Here is a 26,693-nt window from a genome sequence, read left to right on the forward strand (position 1 = left end):
GAAGAGGAGCAACTGCTCCAAGAGCCGGGGAGGGACTTTTCAGGCAGAGGGAACTCAGGCACAGAGAACAGACAGGGGCAACGGACTCCAGCTCGGGCCTCCTGCTCCACTCCAGCCCCGTATCCCAGCAGCACCTGGAGAGCCCCGAGCCCACCCTGACCACACTGCCTCTGCCGGGCTGCCTCCCTTTGCCCTTGCTGGAGCCCACGCCTACCCCCTGGGTTGCTCTCTCCTCTTGGCTCCTGCAGGCCTCAGTCTTGCCTCTGCCACAGCACTAATCACCCGAGTTGGATGTGCTTCTTGACTTATGTGCTTCACCTTGTCACCAGGTGCTCTGTCTAAAATCCAGGTTTGTGTATACCCCGGCTCAGAACCCTTCAATGGCTTCCACTGCCTTTAGGACCAAGCACAAATCCCAGCATGTATGGCCACAAGCCTCTGACCATCCTTCTGGCCCTGCATCCTGCCTGCTCCTTCCACCCCCAGCCCTAGACATTCCTCATTACACCCTCTCCTCCATGTGATGGTTTTTACAACATGTCCACAAATTCTTTGACCCTCCTCTCTTCAAGAGGTGGAGTTTAATTCCCCTACTCTTGAGGTTGGACATGGGCAGCAGATGGCCAGGCACCCAGAAAGCTTCACGGAGGATATGTCAATTGGCTGGAGAACCACCAATTAGGGTTTTATTCCAACGGGATGAGTATTAAAAAAAAATAAGTATAAGTATTTTGCACCAAATATTTAAACATAGAAGCCTCCATTTTTTTCCTCCAAATGGTGGGAGAGCATGAAGACTCATCAATAACAGACTTCATCTTACTCTGCTCCAACAAAGTGGGCAAGGGAAGCAGACCTACCTGGATCAGAGCAAGCACTTTGTCCTGTACAATGGTGGGAGGGTTGTTCTTGGGAGAGATGATTTTGACCAGAACACTGTCGATGAAATCTCGGTTGGCCACAAGGATGTGGAAGCGGTGGCCACAGTTCTTCACACATGTCTCCAGCACCTGATGTGGGGAGGGAAGGCAAGAGGTCACCCCCTTGGGAGCTGGAGGAGACACAGGGGACTGAGGAGGGCAGCTGAGTTTCCACCGCCCCCTGTCTGGCTTCTAGATCAGCTTTCTGACATGTCTCCTCCAGAGCCAAACCTAGATGGCACATGCATTCCCACACTCTAATTCAGACGTTCCTCGGGGGATGACAGCAGCCCCTTGCTGATTGAAGTCTCCTGTCCCTGCTCAATAATCAGGCAATTAGTTGGTAACTGAGGCACCAGTTTTGCATGAGAAGGATGCTAGTATTTTAATGGGATCAAAATGACTGAGTGGTCCCAGAAAATTAGCATTTTAACTCCTCTCTTCGGGCCTCTGGGTGTAAGGCATTAGCCAATGGGACACAGGCTCTGTCACAAGAGGAGGCTGCTGTGACAGCTTGAATTGCCTAGTGAGTTACTGGCCCTTGTATGCGAGGAAGCAAACATACACACATACCCCACACACAGCCCTGCTTCTGCAGCTAAAATTGGCAATGACAAAGGATAGTCCACCCTTGACAAATGGGCCTCAGTTACCATGTGGCTTTAAGGTCCATGTTTGATTCAGACCCTGCCTGCTCCTCCTTTGTCCAGGAAAACAAGTTACGTGGGCCTTAGCTGCTCAGAAAAGCTCAGCGCATGGGTTCTAGCCAGACAGGCTTGAATCTCGCCTTGAATCTCCGCTCTGCTGCTTTTTCCCTGAATGGCCCAGGACGGTTTCTCTGAGCCTCATCTGTAAAGCAGGGACAATGAGTCCTCCCTTGCAAGATTCTTGGGAAGATGCGAGAGAAAATGTTTAAAGTACCCTCATAGGGTAGGGAGCCAATAAATGATGACCATGATTCCATGATCACTGTTCAGAAAGCTGCTACACATGAGTCAAGGACAGCTGCTTCTTCTCCCACAGGACAAGTGGAAGGCCCCTTGGAATTGACAGGTACCAACTAGCAGGGCGTCTCCAGCCTCAGACACGGCTCTCTGAACTTCCCAGCTCTCTATAAACCAACCCATAGCATTACCTGGCCCTTCCGACGACACCACCCCCCAGTGCCACATCTACTAGCTGGGGAACACCTCCTCCAAAGGATGTCACCACGTTGGGTGCGGTGGCTCATGCCTGTAATCCTAGCACTCTGGGAGGCCGAGGCGGGTGGATCGTTTGAGCTCAGGAGTTCGAGACCAGTCTGAGCAAGAGCGAGACCCCGTCTCTATTAAAAATAGAAAAAAATTATATGGACAGCTAAAAATATATATAGAAAAAACTAGCCAGGCATGGTGGCACATGCCTGTAGTCAGCTACTCGGGAGGCTGAGGCAGGAGGATCGCTTGAGCCCAGGAGTTTGAGGTTGCTGTGAGCTAGGCTGACGCCACGGCACTGTCGCCCAGGCAACAGAGTGAGACTCTGTCTCAAAAAAAAAAAGGATGTCACCAGCAACGGGGAACATTTCTGACTGCCTCTGTCACTCTCATTCGTCCAAACTGATCTGACACTGGTTAACTCACGCAGCCACTCCACAGGTCTGGGTCACACAGTCGGGCTCTGCCTTGACAAAGCGCAGCTGTAAGAAAGATCCGTGACTACGACTGACTGGATGCCAGCAACACGCCAGGCGCTGTGAGAGACGCTCCCAAGTGACACGTAATTTCACTGCGTTCTCACAACTAGTGATAAGTGCTTCTCCTTAGGTGGACTTCATCATCCCACTTTTTAGAGTTAAAAGGTAAAGACACCGGTCTAGGTCCACACTGTCAGCCAGTGCCAGAGCAGATGGGAGCCCGCTCAGCCTCCGCTGGAGCCCTGGTCTCCTTGTTCACCTTGGGGCCACAGAGCCATCCCGCCCTCACAGCTCTCCTCCAAGTCACAGCAGCTGAGAGTTCCTCAGGCGACAGGTAGCATGTGCTAGATTCCTTGTTCCCTCATTTGGCCCTTGAAAGAACCCTGTAAGGTGGGTACTGTCCCACGTTAGAGGTGAGGAGGCCGAGGCTTGGAGAGGCTGTGCAGCCTAACCGAGGAGGCCGGAGCTGGGGCTCTCCCCTGCAGCAGCTCTACGGCCAGCCGGAGTCGTCCCCGCCCCGCTGCTGCCTACACCACGGGACACTCTGGGTTCTGCTTGGCCTGCCAAGGAAACCCTGAAGCTTAGCATCCTCACAGCCTTAAGCAACCGTAAGTTTTATTCAGTGAAGGAGGCACTTGCCTTTCTTAGCCTCTGCTTGTGCCTGATTCTGGGTGCCCATGAGATAACTGGCACTGTCTCTCTCTCAATGACCTGTGGGGCCTGCAGAGATGAACCAGAGGGGGATCTTCCTGCTGCCGAGGGGCTTACAGGCACTCATCTCCCTAGGGTTCTCTAAAACCCTCCTCCCAACTCAGGCAGTCAGCTGCGAGGGCCAAGGGAGGTGGCAGGAAGTATGCTTTATTCCATGAGGAGAGGTAGGAAAGGGCAGGGCAGCGGCACGCAAGTGGGTGGGAGAGAGAATCGGGAAAAGAGGCACAGGGCTGAGGGGCAGGGCAGCCTGGGCTCTGCTCCACTCTCAGGGCAGCGGTAGGGAGGGAGCAAATCCTCAGCTTTTCCTGACAGCAGCCCCCAAGGCCGGTGTATTCCAGCCTGGCCTTGGAAATGCCCCGGACAGAGATGCATGCGGCCCCAAAGCCCCTCTGAGCAGGAGGTACAGGGGGTCCTCCCTGGGCTGGCCACCTTGCCAAACAGGCCCCTGAAGAGCTGTCCTTATGGGTTGTAGAGTGTGAAACACAGTGGCAATTTTCTAGAACACAGCCAAAACCCACAGAATAAGCAAAAGGGGCCTCGAAGCAATCAGAAATGGACATTTCAAGTCCAGACAAAAAGATACAAGCAGAGAGCCCCTCAGGACCTCCTACTGACTTTCATTTTGGGTAAATATTAACAATCTTGGTGGGTACAGACAGGAAGTTAGGAAAGGGCCACAAGAAACAGGTGGGCTGGGAGCAACTAACAGGGTGAGTGAGGCCATAAATCTTCACAAGCTCTTTGCGCGAGCCCTGGCAAAGTGTGCCAGGCTGGGCCTTCGGTGCAGGGGTGACAGCTCTGCCCGTTTTATGAGCCTCCCAAAGGCAGGACTGGATTTGTAGCGAAGACCTGACCATCAGGAAAGGTCGAGTAATGTCCATCGTGCCCTGCTGTAGGAAGGCAAGCAAAAAGAGTCCACTTTAGACAGATTTCCATCCCACATGGTTACCATGACAATGGCCGTATAAAGGGAGAAGCTTTAGACACCATGAAAATGCCCTGATGTGTCAGCTCATTCCCTGGAGATCTGAGTTACTGAAAACAATTCATACTGGGCATCACTCTGGGTTGAGCAAATGCTGTGGTTCAAATTCTGAGAAAAAAAATAATAAAGAGCTTTCAATTCCATATTTCTCAATTGGTCTTTTCTCCTTTATTATTCAAATCCCAATTCCCTGGCAGAAAGAACTCTATTAATAAGTTTTTGGTTTTTACTTGGGCAAAAAATCCAAACAGTTTCTCTGCTTTAAAAGGAAACATGTTATGGCTGTTTGGGATAAATAACCCACTATTTCAAACCTACAGAGAACTCGACCTGCTGACCTGTTACGGTTTCTATTTTAAGAATTCACTGTGGCCCAGATTTCGCCACATCTGAAACACTGTTAGCTTTCAAGACAGAAATAACACCTGAAGTTGTCCCTTTTAATTCTCTGACATCTTAAGGAAGGGCAAAACTCCAGTCTGTTCCTTACTAAAAGGAGTCACTTGGCTGACTTTTTCAAGAGGCTTTGCAGCTGCTTGCAGTTTGTACCCCATACAAAGGACCATCTCATGATGGCAATCCATAGCTCGGCAGCTTACTGGCTGTGAGGGCTCTCTGAGCCTCAGTTTCCTCATTTGTATGAGGGGAGGACAAAACCTATTTTGGTGGGAGGTGATTTGAAACGTCTGCATTAACATCTGAAAAGCTGAGCACAGTCCCAGGCAGGTACTCAATAGGTAAAAGTTAACACTCATAAAGAGGAAACTGACACCCAGAGAAGCAGTTGGCCCCAGTCTCAGATCAGGCTGGTGGCAGAAAGGTGACCCATCCCCAGGCCTTGGCTCCTTTGCCGTGGGTTTCTGTACCTGACAGGGCTGTCCGTGCCTTATCTTCTGCGGGCAAATATTTACCAAACTGAAGCCCACCCTGTTTCAGAGGAGGGCAGGAACCCAACTTCACCAGCCAGGCAGCAAGCCATTCGGAGGCCGTGCCAAGGGGGAAGCGGGAAGGCCCTGTGAGGGGCAAGGCGGGGAGCAGAGAGCTCCCCAGATGCTTTCCCTCGCCCAGGGGCAACACTCACTGTTAAGGCCAGCATCACTTCTCTGTAGTTCCGGTTCCCATTGAGCCGCTTCTTCAGGGCTCGGATGGCATCCTTTGGCCTGGAGAAAAGGTCAGACGTGTTAAGATCCTTGCAAATCCCACTCTGGGGCACTGTCCTACAGAGTCACTCCCATTTGTGTGACCTAGCTATACACAAGGTTATCTGCTGCAGCATGTTTATAAACATAAAAGATTGGAAACAAACTGAAAGTCCGTCAATGCAAAACAGGTTAAATTAAATCATGGCTCATCCACACAAGAGAATACTATGCAGCTGCAAAAAAGAAAAAAGAAACTCCTTATGCACCAAGATGGGCAAAACTCACAGACACGTACATAAAGTCCTTTGCAGAACAGTGCACACGGCATGCTATTGAGTTCTAAAAGGACGGCAAACACATACACAGCACACGTGCCCGTGCAGGGAACAAAATCTTGGAAGGAGCCTGGTAACTGTGGCTGCCCCTGAGGAAGGAACCAGGTGGCAGGGGCCGGGGGAGGGGGTTCACTGGATTGCCTTTTTGTGGGCCTTTTGAATTCTCTATCATATGTAAGTATTATTTATTAAAAACAGTAACTAACCCATTGGTGTGTGGGTAGATTGAAGAGAGTTTTTCCAGAGAAACCACAAGAGAGACACAGAAGAGAGTGGCTAGGTCCTTGCTTAGGCCTGGCTGTTCAGCTATTCCTGAATTCCACGGAACTCCTTTGCCCAGAGAAAGCTTACGTGAGTCTCCTCAAAACCCAATGAATCATGTGTTTTTAGGTAACAGATCTGATGTAGATTCCCAGAGGGCAGCTTGCAGAATTATAGGCAGCCCCAGTTACAAATAGGCCCTGTTCAAAGCTTGCTCACAAACTGATTATTCGCAAGTTGGAATAAGTTCTTCCTTCAATCACTGTTATACCTGAGATTTAGGATCCCCAGCCAGCCCTCTAAGCACGCCTATTACTTGTAGGTCTTGTGTCTAACATGTTATTTAATTTATTCTAACTTAAGACTCAACAAAGTTGTGGAACTGAGAGCTGTCCCTGGCAGTCCCTGGCATGAAGTCTCTGCCCTGTGATGCCACACCACCCTGTGATCTGGGGAGACCCCAGTCCGGCTGCAGGCCAACCCTCTGTTATCACAAGTGGGCTCTAGCCTTCTACTACTCTGCGTATCAATATATCTTAGTCTTTCCTAGGTTGAATGTTTGTAAGTCAGGGACCTCCTATTCCTACAGTTCTAAAATATTATGACTATTTATCAAATGGAAGAGCCCTTCCTAATATGTGAAGGTCACACACATTTGAAGTCAGGGGAAGGAAGAGTGGAAGCTGTGCTAATCAGTGTTAATTCAGAGAGAAAGTCACAGGAGCAAGGCAAGCAAGACTTCTGGAAGAAATTTTAAAAACACCCTGAATCACCTATTTTCCATTCCCAGCTTGAAACATGGCTGCCCTGCAGGAATTCTCGGCTCCTAGGTCAAAGGGCGGACGGGACATTCTCCAGGGGAATGGGCCCCAGCCAAGTGTGCTAGTAGTATGGCTGCCGTTTCCAAACAGGGATGCTGATTTCTGCAAATAGGAAACGTAACCAGCTCTCTGCTTTGCGGGCTGTTTGTGGCCTGAGAGCCAGTGAAAAGTGGCTACTGGCCAGCAGCACGGACTGATTTCCTTTCCCCAAGGCTCTGCCAAACCTCGGTTGTTCCTGACCCATCGCTGCCATCCCTCTCAATCCGGTCTCTTTCCTGTCCTGAACTTCACAGAGCAGGAAAACCGGAACAGCCCCTGAGGGCCGCAGTCCCTTCTGGCTGGCAGGGCACCTGCACCCTCTCCCCGAGCGGGGCCACTGAGTGGGAAATCAGACAGCAGGCTCCTGGGTGAGGTTTAAAATGAAAATTCATCCCCAGGCTCCGGGACGGAAGTACTGCCGAGAGTGATGGGTGAGCACAAAAGCAATATTTATCTCTCTCCCCGGGGGAGAAGCTTCAGAGAGGAGGATCAAAGTCGTGTCAGAGGAATCACAAAGTTTCAAGGAGCTGCAGCAGATTAGACAGCGTGGAGTTGGAAACCGGGAAAAGAGAGAGATGCACGTACGCGCCAAGAGCCACGGTGGAGCAGGAAGAAGGGAGGGCCCGTGTGACATGGCGCCATACCTGGTGGCTCTCAGGGGAAAGGTCAGGCCCCTCGGGCAGTCCCAGGCCCTCATGACCTGGCCTCTGGGCCATCTTCAGGCTCCTCAAAGTCTCCTTGGACCCCATACTTACAAAAATTCTTCGCTGGACTGCAGACAAGCTGCTTGTCATGCCTCTGGCCACAACCTTTACACCGCTTTGTCCTTCATCTCTTGTGAGAAGAAGCTTTCTCTTCGTCACCCCCAGGAGGACACGGCTGCTCCTCCTCCATGGGCCTACACACCCTCCGCAATTACCCTGCTCCACTGTGTTCATCCGAGTCCTTCCCTGTGCCCCTCCAGCTTAGAGGCCGGAGCACAGGCAAAGACTCTGTGAACCGGGGAAGGTCCAGAGACAGTCGGGAACACGACCCAGGTCAGCGGAGCCTCGTCAGAGCCATGCATCGGAATCACCTAGGGAACAATTCTCAAACCCACATGCTTGTGCCCTAATTAGGTAGGTCTGGGGTGAGGCCTGGTAAACAGGGTCTAAAACACTCCCAGGTGGGTTATTCAGCCAGCCACTCCGGGTTAATGACCAAGGGACTGCCACACAAGGCCTCATGTGTCAGCAGCCCTGAGGCTGGCAGGGAAAGCCCAGGGAGAGGCCTATGGGCAGTTTACCAATCTGCACCCACAGGACCACAGCGTCCTGCTGGTAAAGCAGCGATGCAAGACATGCAGGCAGAGCTTCAGTGGCCAGAGCCAGGCGAGCCTGGGCTTGCGTCCCATGTGTGCCCTTCCAGGTCGTGCTGCAAGGCCTGTGGCAATGACCAAACCACTCTGGGCCGTAGTTTCCTCAACAGTAAAACAGGCTGTCTCCACCTTGTAGGGCCGTTGAGGGGGCTGCACGAGATGATGCAATCCAGGGCTGGGCCCAGGGCCTGGCACATGGCAGGTGCTCAGAGACGGCAGACGGGGTAAGGGCAGGGAACCCGCAGAGATCATCACCAAGGACCAGACAGACAACTGACACCCCAAATAAACATGATGACAAAAGCCACGGCCAATGGAAATCTTGAAAGGAGAAATAGCAAATCCATATATACATAGCATGGATATGGAGATCTATTTAGACAGCCAGATACTTTATATGTGTTTACTCTTTTAATCCTGATAACAGCCCTATGAAATAGGTACTATTGGTAACCCCATTTTATAAAAGAGAAAACTGAGACACAGGGAGATGAAGTAACCCCTCAGGGTTGCACAAATGAGTGGTACCTGATTCCAGACCAGGCAACAGCTCCAGGCTCTGCCCCCCAATCCTGCCAATCCCACTCTACTATGCTTCCCGCACATCCGCTGCTCACCCGCCCTCAGCCTGGGGGCTCTACCTTCCCCCATCCCCACCCCGTCATCCCTACCTCACCTGGCTGATGCCCTGGCATCCTGTAAGACTCCAGTCTGGTGTCACCTCCTCCAAGAAGCCTTGGTTGCCAACAGCCCCAAGGCTGGCTGCTGTGTTGTGCTTGTCTCTCTCTAGCTATATACAGCTTCTCTCTCCCTCTCTCTCTCTCTCTCTGAGAACATGTCCCGCTGTGTTCTGATTATGTTTACATGCCTGCGTCCCTCATCACACTGTGAGTGCCTTAGGGACTTCATTCATTTATTCACTTATTTAACAAATATTTATCAAGAGCCAATCATGGGTGCACTGTGCTAGATGCTAGGGACAGAATGGTGAGGAAAACAGATGGAACTCCTGCCCTCATGGAGCTCACAGTCTCATAGGGATTACAGGGCAGGACAGACACTAATAAACACCACACAGACCCCTAAGTTTAAACTGTGATGAGCATCAGTATAATTCAGGGTATTATGAAATCATATAATGGAGGACTTGTCCAAATTGGAGCGAAGGGTGTCAGGGAAATGAGGTTCAAACTGAGATCCAAGAATGATGGGAAGTACTTAGTAAGGGAGGTGAGGGGAACAGGTAGGACAGCAGGACAGAGGACCTTCAGGGAAGGCCATGAGGGAATGAGTGGGGTGCCCTAACATCAGCCCAACTTGTGGGGGTTTCTCCCACTCAGGAAGAGATTTGTTTTTTTCAGAGACAGGGTCTCGCTCTGTCGCCCAGGATGGAGTACAGTGGCAGTGGCATGATCATAGCACACTGCAGCCTCCAACTCCTGGGCTCAAGAGATCCTCCTGCCTCAGCCTCCTGAGTAGCTGGGACTGTAGGGGTGTGCCACCACGCCCAGCTCAGAAGAGATTTTGGCAGAATCTCACAGCAGAGGCAAGGACAGAAAATCCTCAGGAATCACCGAGATGCTCTCACTCAAAAACACAAGAACAGGAGCTTGGGCCACTTGAGGAAGAAGGTGTGTGTGACCGGGCTTTCTGAGAAGTGAGGATTTGAAAAAGAAGGCTTTAGACCCTCTGGAATGAGGAAGCTCCTGGGCTTCCTGGGCTTCCTGACCTCGAGCCATAGAAGCATTTGAACAATTCACTGGAAAATAGGAGTTGTTGACATATTTGTGTATTGCTCAAATTTGTGGAGAATTTCAAACGGGGCAGAAGACTGTGGAAAAGTTCAAGGAGCTGAAAGGTTGGGGGACTGAAGGACCCAAAGTGCAGCGGCAGGGCCAGGGTTTCTCAGCAGGGCTGGCTGAGGGCTCTTACCCTGAGGGCCTGGAAGGCCCCGAGGGCTCGTTAGCAAGGGGGTAACTTGCTGAGTTCTGCAGCAGGAAGGGACTGAGGGAAGGGCCAAAGCAAATGTCCAACTCTAGGGTAAAGCATAGACCTCAGAGAATGAAGCACCTGACCTTGACCTTTCCAGCCTAATTCTAGACACTCCTTCTCCCCTTCACATTGCCCTGTCCACCGCAGACCGCTCATATCCCTCAACATGTTGGTCCTTTTCATGCCACCCTTAGCTACAGGGCACACTTCTCCTCCTCCTGCCATCTTTGAAGCCACAGCACAAAGCCAGCCCTTCCTGGAGACACATGTGCCTGCCTTTGAGGCTGCGGCATCGGACACACGCCTCAGCCACAGCCCTGGCCCGTCCCCCCAGGTGAGGCCTCTAAGGCAGGCTGCACAATCACTGTGGCCTCCTGGAGCCACTACCCCTTCACCGGCGGGGTCAGTAAATGGCTGGACAGCTGGATGAACTAGTGAATGCGTGGTGTCTGAGGGAGATGTGAGCAAGAGAGGAGCCCAGGTGGGTCTGAAGGAGGGTGGCCATTCTGAGCCTGGTGACGATGGTACCAGAGATGTGCAGTCTCCAACAGTTATCTGTGAGTCATATATGTATGCCAGGCACCCAGCTGATCACCTACTTTTGGCTGGCAAAAATATATTGAATACCATCTTTCACTGAAGACTCCCACGTTTCCACCCAGCACAGGCCACTGCCCAACTCCAGTCACCTGTGCATCCCCCATCAGCATGTCCCCTGGGAGCTCAGCTGGCAGCTCGGATCTACTCCCGATCTCTGCTCCCCGGCCTGCTTCATCTCAGGAGATGGAGGCTCCGCCCACGGCTGTTCACCCAAACCTTGCAGTTATCCTCGACTCTGCTCCTGTCCCACATGGGCCAACTCCATCGGCTCTACCCTCTACACACATTCAGAATCTCATCAACTCTCACGCCCTCCGCACCCATCGCCCCAGGCAAGTCGGCCACCATCTCACACCAGGATCACAGTGGAAACCTCCTCACCGGGTTTTCTGCTTCTACCCTTGGCCTGACCCACCCAGGCCATTCTGAATACAGTAGACACAGTGATCTCTTTCCAACATAAATGAGACCAAGCCACTCCTGCTCAATCCTCCGATGCATTCCCCTCTCACCTCAAGTCAAAGCCAGAGTCCCTTTGGAGCCCACACGGATTCCCAACATGTCATCAACCTCATTTCCGGGCACCCTCTTCCTCCATCCCCCCATTCTGGGCCCATCAGACACCTTGCTATTCCTCAGACACACCAGACACCCTCTGTCCCAGGACTTCTGTGCTTGCGGCTCCCGGAGCCTGGACAATTCTTCCCTGTATGATCCTCACCCCTCACTCCCTCATCTCCTTCAAGTCTATGTTCAATGTCACCTTCTCAGTGAGACTTTCCATGATCATTCTAAGTAAAATAGCTAATTCCCAGTCTTCTCTCTCCCATCTCCTCCCACAGTCTTGCCCCCATCTGACCAGGTCTCCTGTTTAACTGTCCTGTTTATGGCCTGCCTCCGCGCTCCAGGGGCAGGAGTCTGTCTTACCCTTGTGTCTTACGGCACAAGGTAGTCACTCATGAAATATTTGCTCAATGAAAGCAGGACCAAATTTAAGAGGCTGGTCCCCAGTTCACACATGGCAAGTCCAGAGAGGGACAGTGCCGAGATGCCAGCCCAGGGCTGCCTGAGTCCCAGCCGCTCTCACTGCCACTCTGGAGATGGTTTAAGAGGGCATGGCTATGGTAAAGTAAATGTTTATGGTGTGGATTGAGGGCTAAATATAGACCAATTTGGAAGAAGCGCAATTAGCGTGTAGAAAGTGGAAGGAGAGGATACAGGAAACAACAACAACAGATCCAGTGGTGTAGGAAAGCAAGAGGGACAACTTGTGGGTTAAGTCACCTCATGCCAGGAGCTGCTCTGTGTCACACAGGCCACTTTCTCACTCCCTGCCTCACCTGATCCATGCCCGGGGCCTCCCTCCATGGACACTGTGGCGCTCTGACTCCTGGGGCTCTCCTCCAGAAACCAGGGCAGAGACAGCCACACGTGTGAAGGAGAGAGAGGGGCCAGGAGGAGGGACAGGAAGAGGTGATAGTCTGGCTGCAGAGACTGATGGCCACTGGGAACCAAGTAAGCAAGTAGCTTCATTTCCACTTGTGATTAAAAGCAGGTGATTAAAGGAGGTGTCACCGCTCTACCCTGAGCACTGCCACAGGGGAAGTAGGGGGAGGGATGGATAGGAAAGGACAGATAATTAAGAGTGTCAGCTTATTAAATGCCAAAGCAAACAGACTAAAAATAGAATAAATCATAAAACCCACCACCCTTGGGCCCTGGCAGGCTTTGAGTGACCCCCAAAAGCCGAGAGAGGCTTCCCAGGAGGGACACACGTACCCTTCCTCCGTCTCATTGATGATGTCACAGATCTCCATGTTCAATGTCCAGTCTTCACTTTGCAGGGAGCCATCTGTTGCCTTTTCTGTGGAATCAGAGAGAAAACTGGTTTACATTTCTCCTGGAACAAGGGGCCCTGGCAGGACATGGGAAGAGACTGGCACCACCACATTCTCTTCCCAAGCCGACGGGCTGAGCCAACAGAGTCATTGTGAGGGTGCTGCTTTCACAGGGAAACACTCAGAGAGAGATGTGAGGTTGAGGGCTGGTGTCATAACGTGGTCCTTCATTCACCAAACTCCAGACTGAAAAGCTTATGATAGGCTTAAGCCATCAAAAATCACTCAAATCACAAGGAAGTTCACTTTATGAGCCCACAGATTCTGAAGACAAACTACCCAGGTTCAAGCACAGGCTCCGCCCCTTACCAGTTGTGTGACCTTGGGCAAATCACTTAGTCTCTAGGTGCCAAAGCTAGTGAAAACAATAGTACCTGCCCATAGAGTTGTTATGAAAATTAAATGGGTTAACATACGTAAAACACATTTTTTTTTTCCTTTTGAGACAGAGTCTTGCTTTGTTGCCTGAGCTAGAGTAAGTGCTGTGGCATCAGCCTAGCTCACAGCAACCTCAAACTCCTGGGCTCAAGCGATCCTCCTGCCTCAGCCTCCCGATAGCTGGGACTACAGGCACTCGCCACCACATCTGGCTTATTTTTTGTTTCTATTTTAGTTGCCCAGTTAATTTTTTCTATTTTTAGTAGAGACAGGGTCTCACTCTTGCTCAGGCTGGTATTGAACTCCTGATTTCAAGCGATCCTCCCACTTTGGCCTCCTAGATTGCTAAGATTACAGGCGTGAGCCACCGTGCCGGGCCTACATAAAACACTTAGGATAAAGCTTGGAACACAGTAAGCACTATGTAGGTATCTGCTATTACAATTATTAAAAATCAACTTCAGTAGTTAAAAACTACATTTCAGATAAGGGGAAGGAAGAAGGGAGCATCATTTCTCTAGCCACTGCAGGCATGTGTTGGGTGCTTCATGTGCATTATTTTATTTCATCCACAAAATGATCTCTGACCATTCAATGGGGAAAGAACAGCGTTTTCAACAAACTGTCCTAGGAAAATTGGGTCTCCATGTGCTAAAGAATGAAGTTGAACCTTTGTCTTACGCCATATAAAAACCCTTTTGTCTTACACTATATATAAAAATTAACTCCAGGGCGTAAGAAAAAAAAAATTAACTCCAAATGGATCAAAGATATAAATGTAAGAGCTAAAACTATAAAACTGCAGAATGTTTTAGGGAGAAAGCCCAGGAACCCCAGGAGCTTCCTCATTCCATAGGGGGAAAGCTTCACGACATTGGATGTGGCAATGATATCACGGTTGTAACACCAAAAATACAGGCAACAAAAGAGAAATTTTTAACTACAACAAAATTAAAACTTCTGTGCATCAAAGGACATAATTGACAGATTAAAAAGGCAACCTGAAGAATGGAAGAAAATATTTACAAATCATATATATGATAAGGGGTTAACACCTAGAATATGTATAGGACTCCTATACCTCAACAACAAAAAAACAAAACTATCTGGCCAGGCGCGGTGGCTCACGCCTGTAAATCCTAGCACTCTGGGAGGCCGAGGTGGGCGGATCATTTGAGCTCAGGAGTTCAAGACCAGCCTGAGCAAGAGCGAGACCTCATCTCTACTAAAAATAGAAAGAAATTATATGGACAGCTAAAAATATATATAGAAAAAATTAGCCGGGCATGGTGGTGCATGCCTGTAGTCCCAGCTACTCGGGAGGCTGAGACAGGAGGATCCCTTGAGCTCAGGAGTTTGAGGTTGCTGTGAGCTAGGCTGACACCACGGCACTCAGTCTAGCCTGGGCAACAAAGTGAGACTCTGCCTCAAAAAAAAAAAAAAAAAAAAAAAAACTATGTGATTAATATATGGGGAAAGGACTTGAACAGACATTTCTCCAAAGAAGGTATATAAATGGCCAAGAAGTATGTGAAAAGATGTTCAACATCACTAAGCATTAGGGAAGTGCAAATCAAAACCACAAGGAGATATCGCCTCACTGTCATTAGGAAGGCTACTATCAAAAAAGCCCCAGAAAACAAGTGTTGGTGAGAGTGTGAACAAATTGGAACCCTTGTGCACTATTGATGGGAATGTAAAACGGTGCAGCTGCTATGGAAAACAGTACAGTGGTTTCTAAAAAAATTAAACATAGAATTACCATAAGATTCAGCAATTCCACTTCTGAGTATATAACCAAAAGAACTGAAAGCAGGGTCTTGAGGAGATATTTATACACCCATATTCATAGCAGCGTTATTCACAATAGCCAAGGGGTAGAAACAACCCAAGTGTCCATCAACTGATGAATGAATAAGCAAAATGTGGTCTGTCCACACAATGGCATATTACTCAGCCTTAAAAAGGAAGGAAATCCTATCACATGCCACAACATGGCTGAACCTTGAGGACCTTATACTAAATGAAATAAGCCAGTCACAAAAGGACGAATACTGCATGATTCTATTTGTACGAGGTTCCTAGAGTAGTCAAATGCATAGAGACAGAAAGTAGAATGGTGGTTGCCAGAGGCCGGGGGGAGGGGGAAGGGGAGTTAGTGATTAATAGGTACAGAGTTTTAGTTTGGGGAAAATGAAAGAATTCTGGAGATGGAGGGTGGTGATGGTTGCACAACAGTATGAATTTACTTAATGACACCAAATTGTACACTTAAAAATGGTTAAAACAGTAAATTTTAATGCACGTATTTTACCCCAATAAAGAAAGATCACCAAAAAAGAAAGAAAAATTATATATAAGCCAACAGATTGTCGGGTGTGGGGAGTAGCAGGATGGGGATCGCAGATCGGGCCCGAAGCCTCATTGGACAGGAAACCCGGGGCCTGGAGAAGAAAAGGGAAAGGTCCAAGAGCTCAGGATTGTCAGTGGCAGAGCCAGGACAAGAACCAGGGCCACTTGGCCCCCTGCCCTTCTGGGCTGTGAGCTCCACGAGGACAGGGACTAGGCCCATCTTGTCTTCCACTGTGTCCCCAGTGTCCAGCACTTTGTAGCTGCGCAATACATTTATGTCAGATGAATGACCATGTTAACATTCCTTCCTCTATGTTAGGGGTTCTCAGCCCTCCCTGCACATGAGAACCACCTGGGAGCTTCCAGAACATACCAATACCTTAGTCTCATGCCCCAGAGGTTCTGATTTGAATGGTACAGGGTGGGACCCAGGCATTAATATTTTTAGAAAGCTACCTAGGTGATTCTAGTATGTAGCCAAGGCTGGGAATCGCTTTTCTCCAGTTCACACCCTCCCCCAGTGCCGTCTTCTAGCTGGCGAGTGAGAGTCAGAGACAAGAGGTTTCGCTGGGAGTTCACACAGTGCCTGGCTGGTTCTCTCCGGCTTGTCCCATTGTCCTGCATGCTCTGCTTAAAGAGGTATGATGTCTGTCACAGCGCAGTGGGGTGCCACTAATTTCCTCCACAGCTCTTTGGCAACGGGCTATAAGCACCAAAGCGCCCAGAGTGCTGTGGCTGTCCTCTGTCACAGTTCAAGCCGGACTGTAACACGACTGGTGCCTGTCTGCTTCTCCCATCGTAATGGCCACATTGTTAATGACAGGGTCTTAGCCGTCTCCCTCTCCTCAGCTCCAAGGATGGTGCCTGGCACATCTCAGGCCTTTGTCAATCTCAAGTAAATGGCACTGGGACCTTGTGGATATACTTTGCCTTAAAGTTACAGAAAGAGCTTTCTCAGAATAGTCTGGTCAGATGGGATTTTCTGTACCCTCTTCCGGCCCTGTTATCTTCCCTTTAAGAGGGGTGAGGAGGCAGTGGGGGCAGCTGTCAACGTATGAAGTAGGGATGAGGACTTAGAATCCACTCTCTTGTCCCTCCAGTGGAAGAGGGAGCATCAGCAATTAATATTCACAAAGCACGTTAGATTCTGAAGCAATAGGGAATAATGGTTCTGTGCAGAATTTTGGGATTGATTTTTCTTCCCGCCTGGTTTGTAGATGCCAGTCTGCCTCACAGCATATAGAAATCCAGAAGGTTCATTTCATATTATTGGGGCACATATCCGACGAGCTTCCTACCCATCCAAAGCCCTTCTCCTTCTCCGCCCACAGCTGGCACGGAGTGCCCCTGAATGCTGTTCCTCTGGGCCGGCCCCTCTGGGCTCCTACCCACACTCTTGAATGTTGGGGAGGTAGATAAGTTGGCTGTTTTCTTCTCCATTCTCACCAAGAGGATGTTGCTGAATGCAAAATGCTAAAACAAGCCCTCTTTTGCCTTCTGGTGTTCTCTGCCTCTGAAGTCACTATATTTAACTTCAAAGTGTAGAAGCAGCAGCCAAAGAGCCAAGCCGCTGGGTTGTGAGGCTCCTCCAAACAGGACTGCCTTAGGTTTCAGACCAAATGGGAGGGTGGGTGGACAGAAAAACCACGCTCAGAGAGTGCTGCCCGGCTGTCAGGGGCAAGGCTGCAGGGCCTTCTGGCCTGGGTCCTATGCCAGGCGAGAGGCAGCCTTTTCTGAATGGAGGAAATGCCATGGCAACAGCATCAGGATGCTGCTGCTCTTGCACGGCAGGTTTACTGGGAGCTGTATCTGACTGCCCAGCTCAGGCCTGCCCTGCCCTGTCCTGTCCAGCTAGCCCAGGCTAGCCCCTGGCCGTTCTCACCAGAGAGGTCAGCACTTTGCAACGTTGGGGTCACCGGTGCTTTGATCTTTATCCGTCCCCAGGGCTGGCTTGTGGGAATGACTTGCCCCATTACTCCCTGGAGCATTGTGTTTCTGCTGTTGCACCAGGTTTTATTTTAGCTTTTGACAATTTGTGTGACAAAAGAAATGAGATTGAACTATGCTTTCGTCTGGCCTGGGGACAGGACTGCGTGAGGGAACTCACATTGAGTGGCCTCAGTTCCAGGGGCAATCAGATCCAACTTTGTTCCTGATTTGCTGGGAATTCTTTTATGAAGAGAAAAATAAGAACTGATTTGAGCTCCTCTGTCAGCCTGACTTCCCTCCTCTGTTTCAGCAGAGCCAAATACCCACGGTTGTGTCTATGTGGCATTTCCAGCAAAATGAAAAGAAAGAAGTGCTCTTTTTGAGTTGGTTCTTTATAATCAAAATGAGTATATATCTTTCAACTTGAAAACTCAGAATCCCAGTAATTGAATAGAACGCACTGACCCTGAGGATAAGTCATCATGCCTTTGAACCCCTCCCAGTGTGAGAGGAAGGGAGAGGGTGAATATAAGGTTAATGGATTCTGCTGCTAAACCGAACTTGGAAATGAGGTTTCATTGATTTAATATTTCCTCTGTTAAGCCTCCCAAGACTGTGTCCCTTTGTGGCCCTAGCAAAGTTCGATCTCGGCACTTTCTTCCCCATGAGAGCCTGTGCACAGCGAGTTCTGTGAAGGGGACAGGTGACTAGCCGGCCTCTCCGCTTGCTGGCTCGGAAGGGTAGCAAGCCCAGGCCTGCAAGCAGAGCCCTTCCTTCAGGATGAGTCTCCTCTTGAGGCTGCTGCATTTATGGCCACAAACACGCCCCTACTGTGTGTGACCCAGGCAGTGAGTCACTGTTCTGGGAGTAGACACCTGAAAGGGGAGGGGTGTTCAGAGCCAGCCGCAGGAAAAGCAGGGGCTGGAGGCAGATCATTTCATTGCCCTGGTCCCCACACCCAGGCCCATCCTGTCTCTGGGTGAAGCCTTCAGGCACCGAGGCACACTGCTGTCCCAGTGACTGCTTTGTGCCCACCCTCACCCCCAGCCTTCCTGGAGCCTCTGCCCTCAGTCTTTTCCTCTCTAGGCTAAACTGGTGCTTTGAGCCACTCTTCCTGGTGCCTGCCACCGCCCCTACCTACCCTTCCCAGTCCTGGCTGCCCTCCCCTGGCTGGCTCTGATTTCCCTTACAGGCCCAGGTATACTGGCTTTGTGACTTGGACTATTTTCCACGTGCATGAAATGGGTGGGGAGGCGGCAGTGTGACGCTGGCTCAACCACTGCTGACCTGAGTTCTCATCCCTTTCCCTCCCTCTCCACGTGCACTTCCCTCACCTTGCAGGCAAGTTGCAAATCCTGCCTCTATACCTGCCAGCCTGGCACCATGTGTGGGTGGGTTTGCTTTTTCAGGGTGGTCAGAAGTCTTTAGGTGCCAAGTGTGACAAATAAAGAGGTTGAAAAAGCTGGGGATATATCTTTTTTGGAAAAAAAAAAAAAAGCAATAAATAAAACAATGAGGCTTTTTAACGCAGACTGAAGGCTGTTGCACAAATGTTTTGAGCAATAGCTATATTTTTGGAGTGTGCTGTCATCGCTTGTAAGTATAGCTTTTGTTTGGATGTGTGAGTTCTAGTATGTTATATAAAAAGCAAGTGTCTCTTCTGCATAGCTGCATCTAGTAAAACAAGGACACTTCCAGCTTGCACGAGGTCATCTATCTTATTCTCTGAGTATCAGCACAAGTGTGGGTTGTATTAAGCTTTTGTTAAAATGGTAGTGATGGTATCCCTCTCATGCATTGAGAATTAGGATGGGGCAGTTTCAGAATTCATCTAAGATATCAATTGCAGATCTGCACGCAGGCTCTGCTCGCAGGTGGAGCAATATCACGCAAATGCCCAGGCTTTAGAGACAGACCAGAGACCAGATATTGGTACCAGTATCCAATTATGTGATCCTGGCCTACTAGGTGTGCAGTGGTGGCTCACTGTGGTTTTTTGGGTGCATTTTCCTAATGACTAGTGAGCTTATGCATCTTTTCACATGCTCATTGCCTATTTGTATATCTTCTTTCGAAAAACGCTCAAGTCCTTTGCCCATTTTTTAATTGAGTAGTTTTTTTTGTTGTTGAGTTGTAGGAGTTCTTCACATATTCTGGATACTAACCACTTATCAGCTATCTGTTTTGTAAATATTTTCTTCTATTACGTAGTTATCTTTTCTCTCTCTGTCTCTCCTTTATTAGAGATAGGGTCTTAATCTATCACCCAGGCTGAAGTGCAGTGGCTTGATCTTAGCTTACTGTAGCCTTGAACTCCTAGGCTCAAGCAATCCTCCTGCCTCAGCATCCCTAGTAGGTAGGAATATAGGTACATGCCAACACATGTGCCTAACTTTTTATTTTTTGTAGAGGCTGGGTCTCCCTATATTGCCCAGACTGGCCTCAAGCAATCCTCTCACCTTGGCCTCCCAAAGTGCTGGGATTACAGAAGTGAGCCCCATGCCTGGTCTTACTCTCTTGATAGTGTCCTTTAATGCACAAAATTTTTTATTAAATCCTATTTATCTGTTTTTTCTTTTCTTGCCTATACTTTTGGTGTCATAGACAAGAAATCATTGCTAAATCTAATGTCAAAAAGGTTTTCTCTTGTTTTCTTCTAAGATTTTTATAGTTTTATTATTATTATTATTATTTTTTTTTGAGACAGAGTCTCACTCTGTTGCCCAGGCTAGAGTGCCGTGGCATCAGCCTCGGTCACAGCAACCTCAAACTCCTGGGCTCAAACGATCCTCCTGCCTCAGCCTCCCGAGTAGCTGGGACTACAGGCATGTGCCACCATGTCTGGCTAATTTTTTCTATATATATTTTTAGTTGTCCATATAATTTCTTTCTATTTTTAGTAGAGACGGGGGTCTCACTTTTGTTCAGGCTGGTCTTGAACTCCTGAGCTCAAACGATCCACCCGCCTCGGCCTCCCAGAGTGCTAGGATTACAGGCGTGAGCCACCACGCCTGGCCCAATTTTTATAGTTTTTGCTTTTATGTTTAAGTGTTTGGTCCATTTGGAATTAATGGACCTTTCACAAAAAGATTGTTCTTTCCCCTCTAAATGAAAAGAGTATGCTGTCACCCTTGTTGAAATCAATTGACCATACATGGGAGAGTTTATTTCTGGGCTCTCTATTTTATTCCATTGGTCCATATGTCTGTCCTTATGTCAGTACCACACTATTTTGATTACTGCAGTTTTGTGGTAAGGTTGGAAATCAGGAAGTGTGAGTCGTCTGACTTTGTTCTTTTTCAAGGTTGTTTTGGCTATTTAGGGTCCCTTGAGATTTCATGTGAGTTTTAGGATAAATTTTTCTATTTCTGCAAAAATGTCATTGGGATTTTGATTGGAATTGCATTGCATCTATAGATCACTTTGTGTAGTATTGTCATCTTAAAAATATTGTCTTCCCATCCATGAACATAGCATATCTTCCATTTACGTATTTCTTCTTTAACTTCCTTCAGCAATGCTTTATAGTTTTCAGGGCACAAGTTTTTTTATCACCTTGGTTAATTCCTAAGTATTTTATTCTTTCTGATGCTCTTATAAATGGAATTTTCTTAATTTCCTTTTCAGATAGTTCATCATTAAAGTATAGAAACACAACTGATTTTTGAGTGTTGATTTTATATCTTGAAGCTTTGCTGAATTTATTTATTGGCTCTAGTTTTTTTTTTTTTTGTGGCATTTTAAAGGTTTTTCTACATATAAAGTCAGATCATCCATAAACAGCAATAATTTTACTTCTTCCTTTCCCATTTGAATGTCTTTTCTTTTTCTTCCCTAATTGCTCCAGCTAGAATTTCCTATACTGTGTTGACTAGGAGTAGTGAAAGCTGACATCCTTGGGCCTACACACACACACACACACACACCCCCCCCCCCCCCCCACACACACACACATGCTTACAAAACTTAATCATACACTGTGAGCAAACAAAACTGAAGAGAAAATCTATTTGAGTCCTCATTCCACAGAAAGGCAGGGTATCTGCTGGAGGTTGAAAGCAGGAACCATAGCAGGGTCCAGAGGACTTTGCGAGCTCTGAGGAAGTCCCCTCGGACTTCTCTGGTCTGGAAACTTCACTCTAGCCTAGTCGCCTGTGCTTAACTCTCATCCGACATCCTCTCCAGAGCTGCCGATGCTACCACGCCCAAGAGATGCCCTCTGATGGGCTCCAGCACCTGACACTACAGTCCACACAAGGGCTGAGCTTTTAAAACAAGTCTAATGTTGTTCTGAGAGGTTCTGCAAACCTTACTGCCTTAATGAGCCATAAGTACATTATTGGCCCCCTACGTAAACCTGAAACTGCCTGGAGGCAGGACATCTTCATGTGTTCAAGAAGACCTGACCTTGTGCTGATGAGGGCCCTTTAGAAGTAAAATGATGACTGTAAATCCTTTGGAGGCCCCTGGGTGACAGGCACTGGGCAGTTTGGTGAGATTAGAGCTGGAATCCCAACTGCCCCTGCTTCTCCCTTGGCATTTAGAAGCAGGAGAAAAGTGCATCACAGCGGAGGCTATAAGCAGGGGGTATGAACTCAGATTTGGTGAGTCCAAGTTCTGCCAATTACTGTGTGACCCCAGGGCAATAACCTGGCCGTCCCAAGCCTTTCGGACTGCTGGAACGTGCTGCAGTAATAGCACGCTCTCACACAGCTGCCCTGAGAGGAAACCAACACAGAAAACACCCAACGGAGCCTTTAAGAAAGAGGACCTTTCCTCACTCTTCTATCGTTATTACAGCTCTTCTGAAAGGGGCTCTGCCAGCACCCTCCCCTCTGTGCCTCGTCCCTTTGCATTCCTGTGTCACCACTGCCACCTACAGGTAAATGGCCATCCACAAGCTATGCCCACCAGATCCAACGCCCTGGGAGCTCTCCAGCCTTTCAGGTTTCTGGGTTTCTGAGCCAGGAGAGTTGCATGCCCAGAAGCCACAAGGGGCTCTCCTTCCAGAAGGAAGCCCCCAAACTTGGCTGGCCCACCTGCAGGGTGAAGGAGCAGCCACAACACAATTTCCTTAAGAATCCAAATGTTAAAACTCCAAGAGGTCTTAGAGACCATCTAGTAAAAAGATTCCCACATTTCCTGGGTCCCAGGAAGCGGGGCATGTCGGGAGGGGAGGCACGGTGCTGCTCCTAGCTCCCCACGGAGCTTCCTGCCCTCTAAGCTACCACTGAACCACTGGTCTCAAGTCTTCAGGGAAATAGCGCTTACTCCTTTCACACACAAAAAATGTAGAAACAGAAGGGAGAATGAAAACTCAAATTTATTCAGTTTGGGCCAGGTTCTTTACACATATTACCGCATTTAACCCTTATGTCCCCGCTCCAGGAAGGCCATTTCTTTCTAATAGGTGAAGAAAAGGAAGCCTGAGAAGGGATTAGCCCAACACTGTGCAGCTAGGAGGTGGCAGTACTGCCCACCCCACAACCCAGGTAGACCTGGCCTTGGACCTCAACTTGTCCCCAAATAGAGGGTGGTGGGGGCAAAGAAGACTCTGGCCTCTAAAACACACTGCTCCAGAAGTTTGGATGCAGCCCACCCTCTTGATTTTGCAGGTGAAGGCTGAAGACCTTAGGCTAAAAGAACCAAGAAGCACCCGAGTAAGGAAAAAAAAAAAAAAAAAGTATAAAAGAGAATGCTGGTGAAAGGGTCAAGTTCAATTAGATGGAGCCTCACTTTATTCCCTTCTTCTTATTTTATTAATAAACTTTTTATTGCGGAATAATTTTAGATTTGCTGAAAAGTTCCAAAGGTAGTACAGAGAGTTCCCATTCACCCTTCTCTAGTTTCCTCTAACTGTAACATCTTATATAACCACTGTACATTGGTCAAAACTAAAAAATTAACATCAGTGCAGTACTATTAACCGCACCCCAGGCATTATTTGGATTTCTTCAATTTTCCACCAATGTCCTTTTTCTGCCCAGGATCCAATCCAGAATGCCACACTGCATTTCGTTTTTCCTTCTTTTAAACCTCCTGTTTTCTTTAAAGACTGACAGACTCCTAAACTCCCCAACTTACTCTCCTGTCAGTTCTAAAGGGCAGCTCTGTGAGAGCCAGGATTCCACACCCAGGCCTCATTAGGGCACCACATCCTCCCACTCCCCAAACAAAGGAGCCCTTCAGGCCAGCCAAACAACAGAGAAAACAGAAGCTTGTTAGCCACACAGGCCCGAGGCTGCTGACCCAAGTTCTTTTTTAACTGGAATTCCCTTGAGGGAGATCCACAGATTTAAAATGCATCTGGGGTGTGCTCTCTAGAAGCAGAGCCACCGGTTTGATGTATTGCCTTCTTTGTACTTAAGGGAATATCTTACGTGTGGAGTAAATGAGTGTGCAAGACAGAAGCTGGGGGAAGAGGCTGATTTAGGGCTGGGATGGAAACGGCCACCTAGGGAGGAGGGGCCTCCGCAGGAGCCAGCCAGGCCAGGATGGTGCTAGGCCCAGCCTAGCAGGCTGCTCTCTAATGTCAGGCAGGTGGGCCAGCGGGCTAGGGGGATCAAAGGTCCTCTGGGGCCTGGTGCTCAGGTTTGAGTTTCTGTGCTAAAGCAGAACAGATAGACTTGGGGCGGCGAGGACCAACTGCCCTATCTTCCTTTTCACCTCTCTTCTCTGTGCAGGCTGTTTGCTGCCAATGTCCTCTTCCCCAGAGAGGCTTTCAGGGGCTGGTCCCTTTGCTCTCATGCCCACCGGCTGCCAACAGCACTCTTGAGAGAAGAGAGGAGACGTGCCTGAGAATTCTGCAGTGCACTGCATAGCTGCCAGCCCTGTCTCTAGCTGCTCCTGACTACAGGGACCAGAGGAGATGTGAATGCCATTCCTTAGGGGGACAGAATATGCAAGGCCATCCAAAGACTTCCCAGCTCAATTCAAAAACTTTAACTGTGAGGCCTCTCCCTGCCAGGCACTGTGCCAGGCTGGGATGGAAAGAAGCAAGATGGAGCCCCTGCCCTGAAGGTGCTCAGCAGGAGAGACACGTGGACAGACAGCTAGGACACAAGGTGACGAGCGTTAGCACAGGGGTATGTGCCACCAGATGAGGAATAATCTGGGAAGCTAAAGCGGGGAGGGTGGCTGTGAACGCTAAGGAAAGGGCATGGCTAGACGGCGAAGCAGGAATTTGAGGAGAGGGGCACTGCAGGCCATGTGGACTGCCTGCCAGGGCCAGGCCACAGTGAAGGGGTGGGGAGAGGAGGCCAGTGCAGGAGAGTCCTTTCATTTTCTGTAGGGAGTCTGGGCTTTCCGCAGGAGGCAACATGGAGCTTTTCAACAGGAGTGACAAGAATATTTACGTCTGAGACAGATCGCTGTGGCAACAGCACGGGAGCTGTGCTGGAAGGGAGACTGCAGGCAGGAAGCAGAGGGCAGATTGTCACAGCTGCTCAGAGGAAAAAGCAGACAGGACAGCACGTTGGCCAAGGGCATGGTTTTCAATCTGAGGGACTGGGCGGTCGGTCCTGGCTCTCGGTGACCTGGGGCACGTTTCTTACACTCTCTGAACTCCAGGGTAGGCATCCAAAAAACAGGCAAAATACTCACAGGGCAAGATCAAACGAATTAGTGATGTAAGACACCAAACAAGGAACCTGGAACACAGTTAGGGCACAATAAATAATGCGCTACAATTCTTAACACGTGTACTATATGGACCGGACCTTGGGAAAGACAGAATTCCAGTGGGGAAGGCAGAGGGGAGGGTGGCTGTCTCCAAGTCTTCCCCTGCAGCCTCCAGACAGAAAAGTATGGTAGCCACCCTAACTCCCTCCTGGAGTGTGGGCAGAGAGGACCAGGACAGGGCTGCATTCTGTTGGCCAGGCACCAACCAGCCTGAGAGGCCAGCCAGGGACCCTCAGCATCACCATGAACAAGGCTATAAAAAGGAAGGTCTCCTTTCTGCCTCAAAGAGCAATTACAAAATTCCAACCCATGAGAAAGACTCCCCAAAGTTCCCCAGGGCTCATGCCTGCTGTGCTCATTAAAGCCACAGTGCTTTGACTAACTCCTGCAAAGAGCTGTTCTTCAGAACTAGGTAAAGAGAAACAGTCTCCTTGCCACCATCACGGCATCTGCAGGTTTCAAAGGCACTTGGGGGGCGGCAGTAAAAAGCAACCCATCAGAGTAGGACTCAAATATTAGCTGTTTTTCCCAACCAGAGGCCCAGCCTTGGGAGGATTAGGAGCTAATAGTCAAAAACACCCATGTTAAAACAATGAAATTAAATTTTTACACCTAAATTAACATGTATTTTTAAAAGAATAATACCCACTGCTGGGAAGGTTATAGTGAAACCAGAACATCACATAACTGAAGGTAGCATGCATTTAAGAATTCGTGGAAAAACAATCTGGGCAATAGATATCAAGGGACTTGTTGTAAAAGCTTCTTATCCTTTGACACAATAATCTCTTCAGGACTCTTAGCAGAAAGAACTATGTCAAAGAAAAAAGCCACATACAACTCTGCAATCCCATTCCTAGGTATATGCCCAAGAGAAATTAAAACATGTGTCCACATAGAAACTTGCTTACAAACGCTCACAGCAGTATCATTCACAATAGCCAAAAAAAAAAAAAAAAAAAGGAAACAAAAAGAAAAGAAAACAACCCAAATGTCCATCAAGTGATGAATAAACAAAATGCAGCATATCTATACCGTGGAATATTATTCGGCAATAAAAAGGAATGAAATTCTGACACATGCTACAACATGAATGAACCTTGAGGAAACTAGGTTAAAAGAAATAAACTAGTCACAAAAGGACAAGTACTGTATGATTCCACCTACATGAGGTAGCCGGAGTAGTCAAATTCATAGCGACAGAAAGCAGAATGGTGGCTGGCTGGGGCTAGCGGGAGGGAGAAGTGGGGAGCTGGTGTTTACTGGGTGCAGAGCTGCAGTTGGGAAGATTGAAAGGGTTCTGGAGATGGAGGGTGGCCATAGTTACGTAATATGTGAATGTACTTAATGGCACTGAACTGTGTATTTGAAAATGGTTAAAACAGTAAACTTTATGTTATATACATCTCACTACAATTTTTAAAATGGGAAAAAAGACCACATATTATAAGCTTCCATTTATATAAAATGTCCAGAATAGGCAAATCTATTATATAGAGATAGAAAGTAGATTGGTGATTGCCTAGAGTTGGGAGGGTTGGAGGAAATGGGAAGTGATTGCTAATGGCTTTGGAATGATCAAAATGTTCTAAAACTGATTGTGGTAATGTTTGAACAACTC

General features: G+C 48.7%; 1 protein-coding gene across 9 annotated transcripts in view; it reads right to left on the reverse strand.

The window, feature by feature from the left end:
* The window catches only part of TOM1L2 (target of myb1 like 2 membrane trafficking protein), a 109,847-nt gene that overhangs the window by 41,320 nt on the left and 41,834 nt on the right, over positions 1 to 26,693 (reverse strand). For 7 of the 9 annotated variants that reach the window (XM_069481928.1, XM_069481926.1, XM_069481925.1 and 4 more), the window contains exons 2-4: positions 12,615 to 12,699; positions 5,370 to 5,448; positions 861 to 1,010 (exon numbers count right to left, since the gene is read on the reverse strand). In XM_069481928.1, the coding sequence (XP_069338029.1) occupies positions 861 to 1,010; positions 5,370 to 5,448; positions 12,615 to 12,699 (314 nt within the window). The remainder of the gene's footprint in view (positions 1 to 860; positions 1,011 to 5,369; positions 5,449 to 12,614; positions 12,700 to 26,693) is intronic. The other 2 variants (XM_069481927.1, XM_069481924.1) reach the window with 1 other exon arrangement.

This window comes from Eulemur rufifrons, chromosome 9, assembly GCF_041146395.1.
Source record: "Eulemur rufifrons isolate Redbay chromosome 9, OSU_ERuf_1, whole genome shotgun sequence".
NCBI classification, from domain to species: Eukaryota; Metazoa; Chordata; class Mammalia; order Primates; family Lemuridae; genus Eulemur; species Eulemur rufifrons.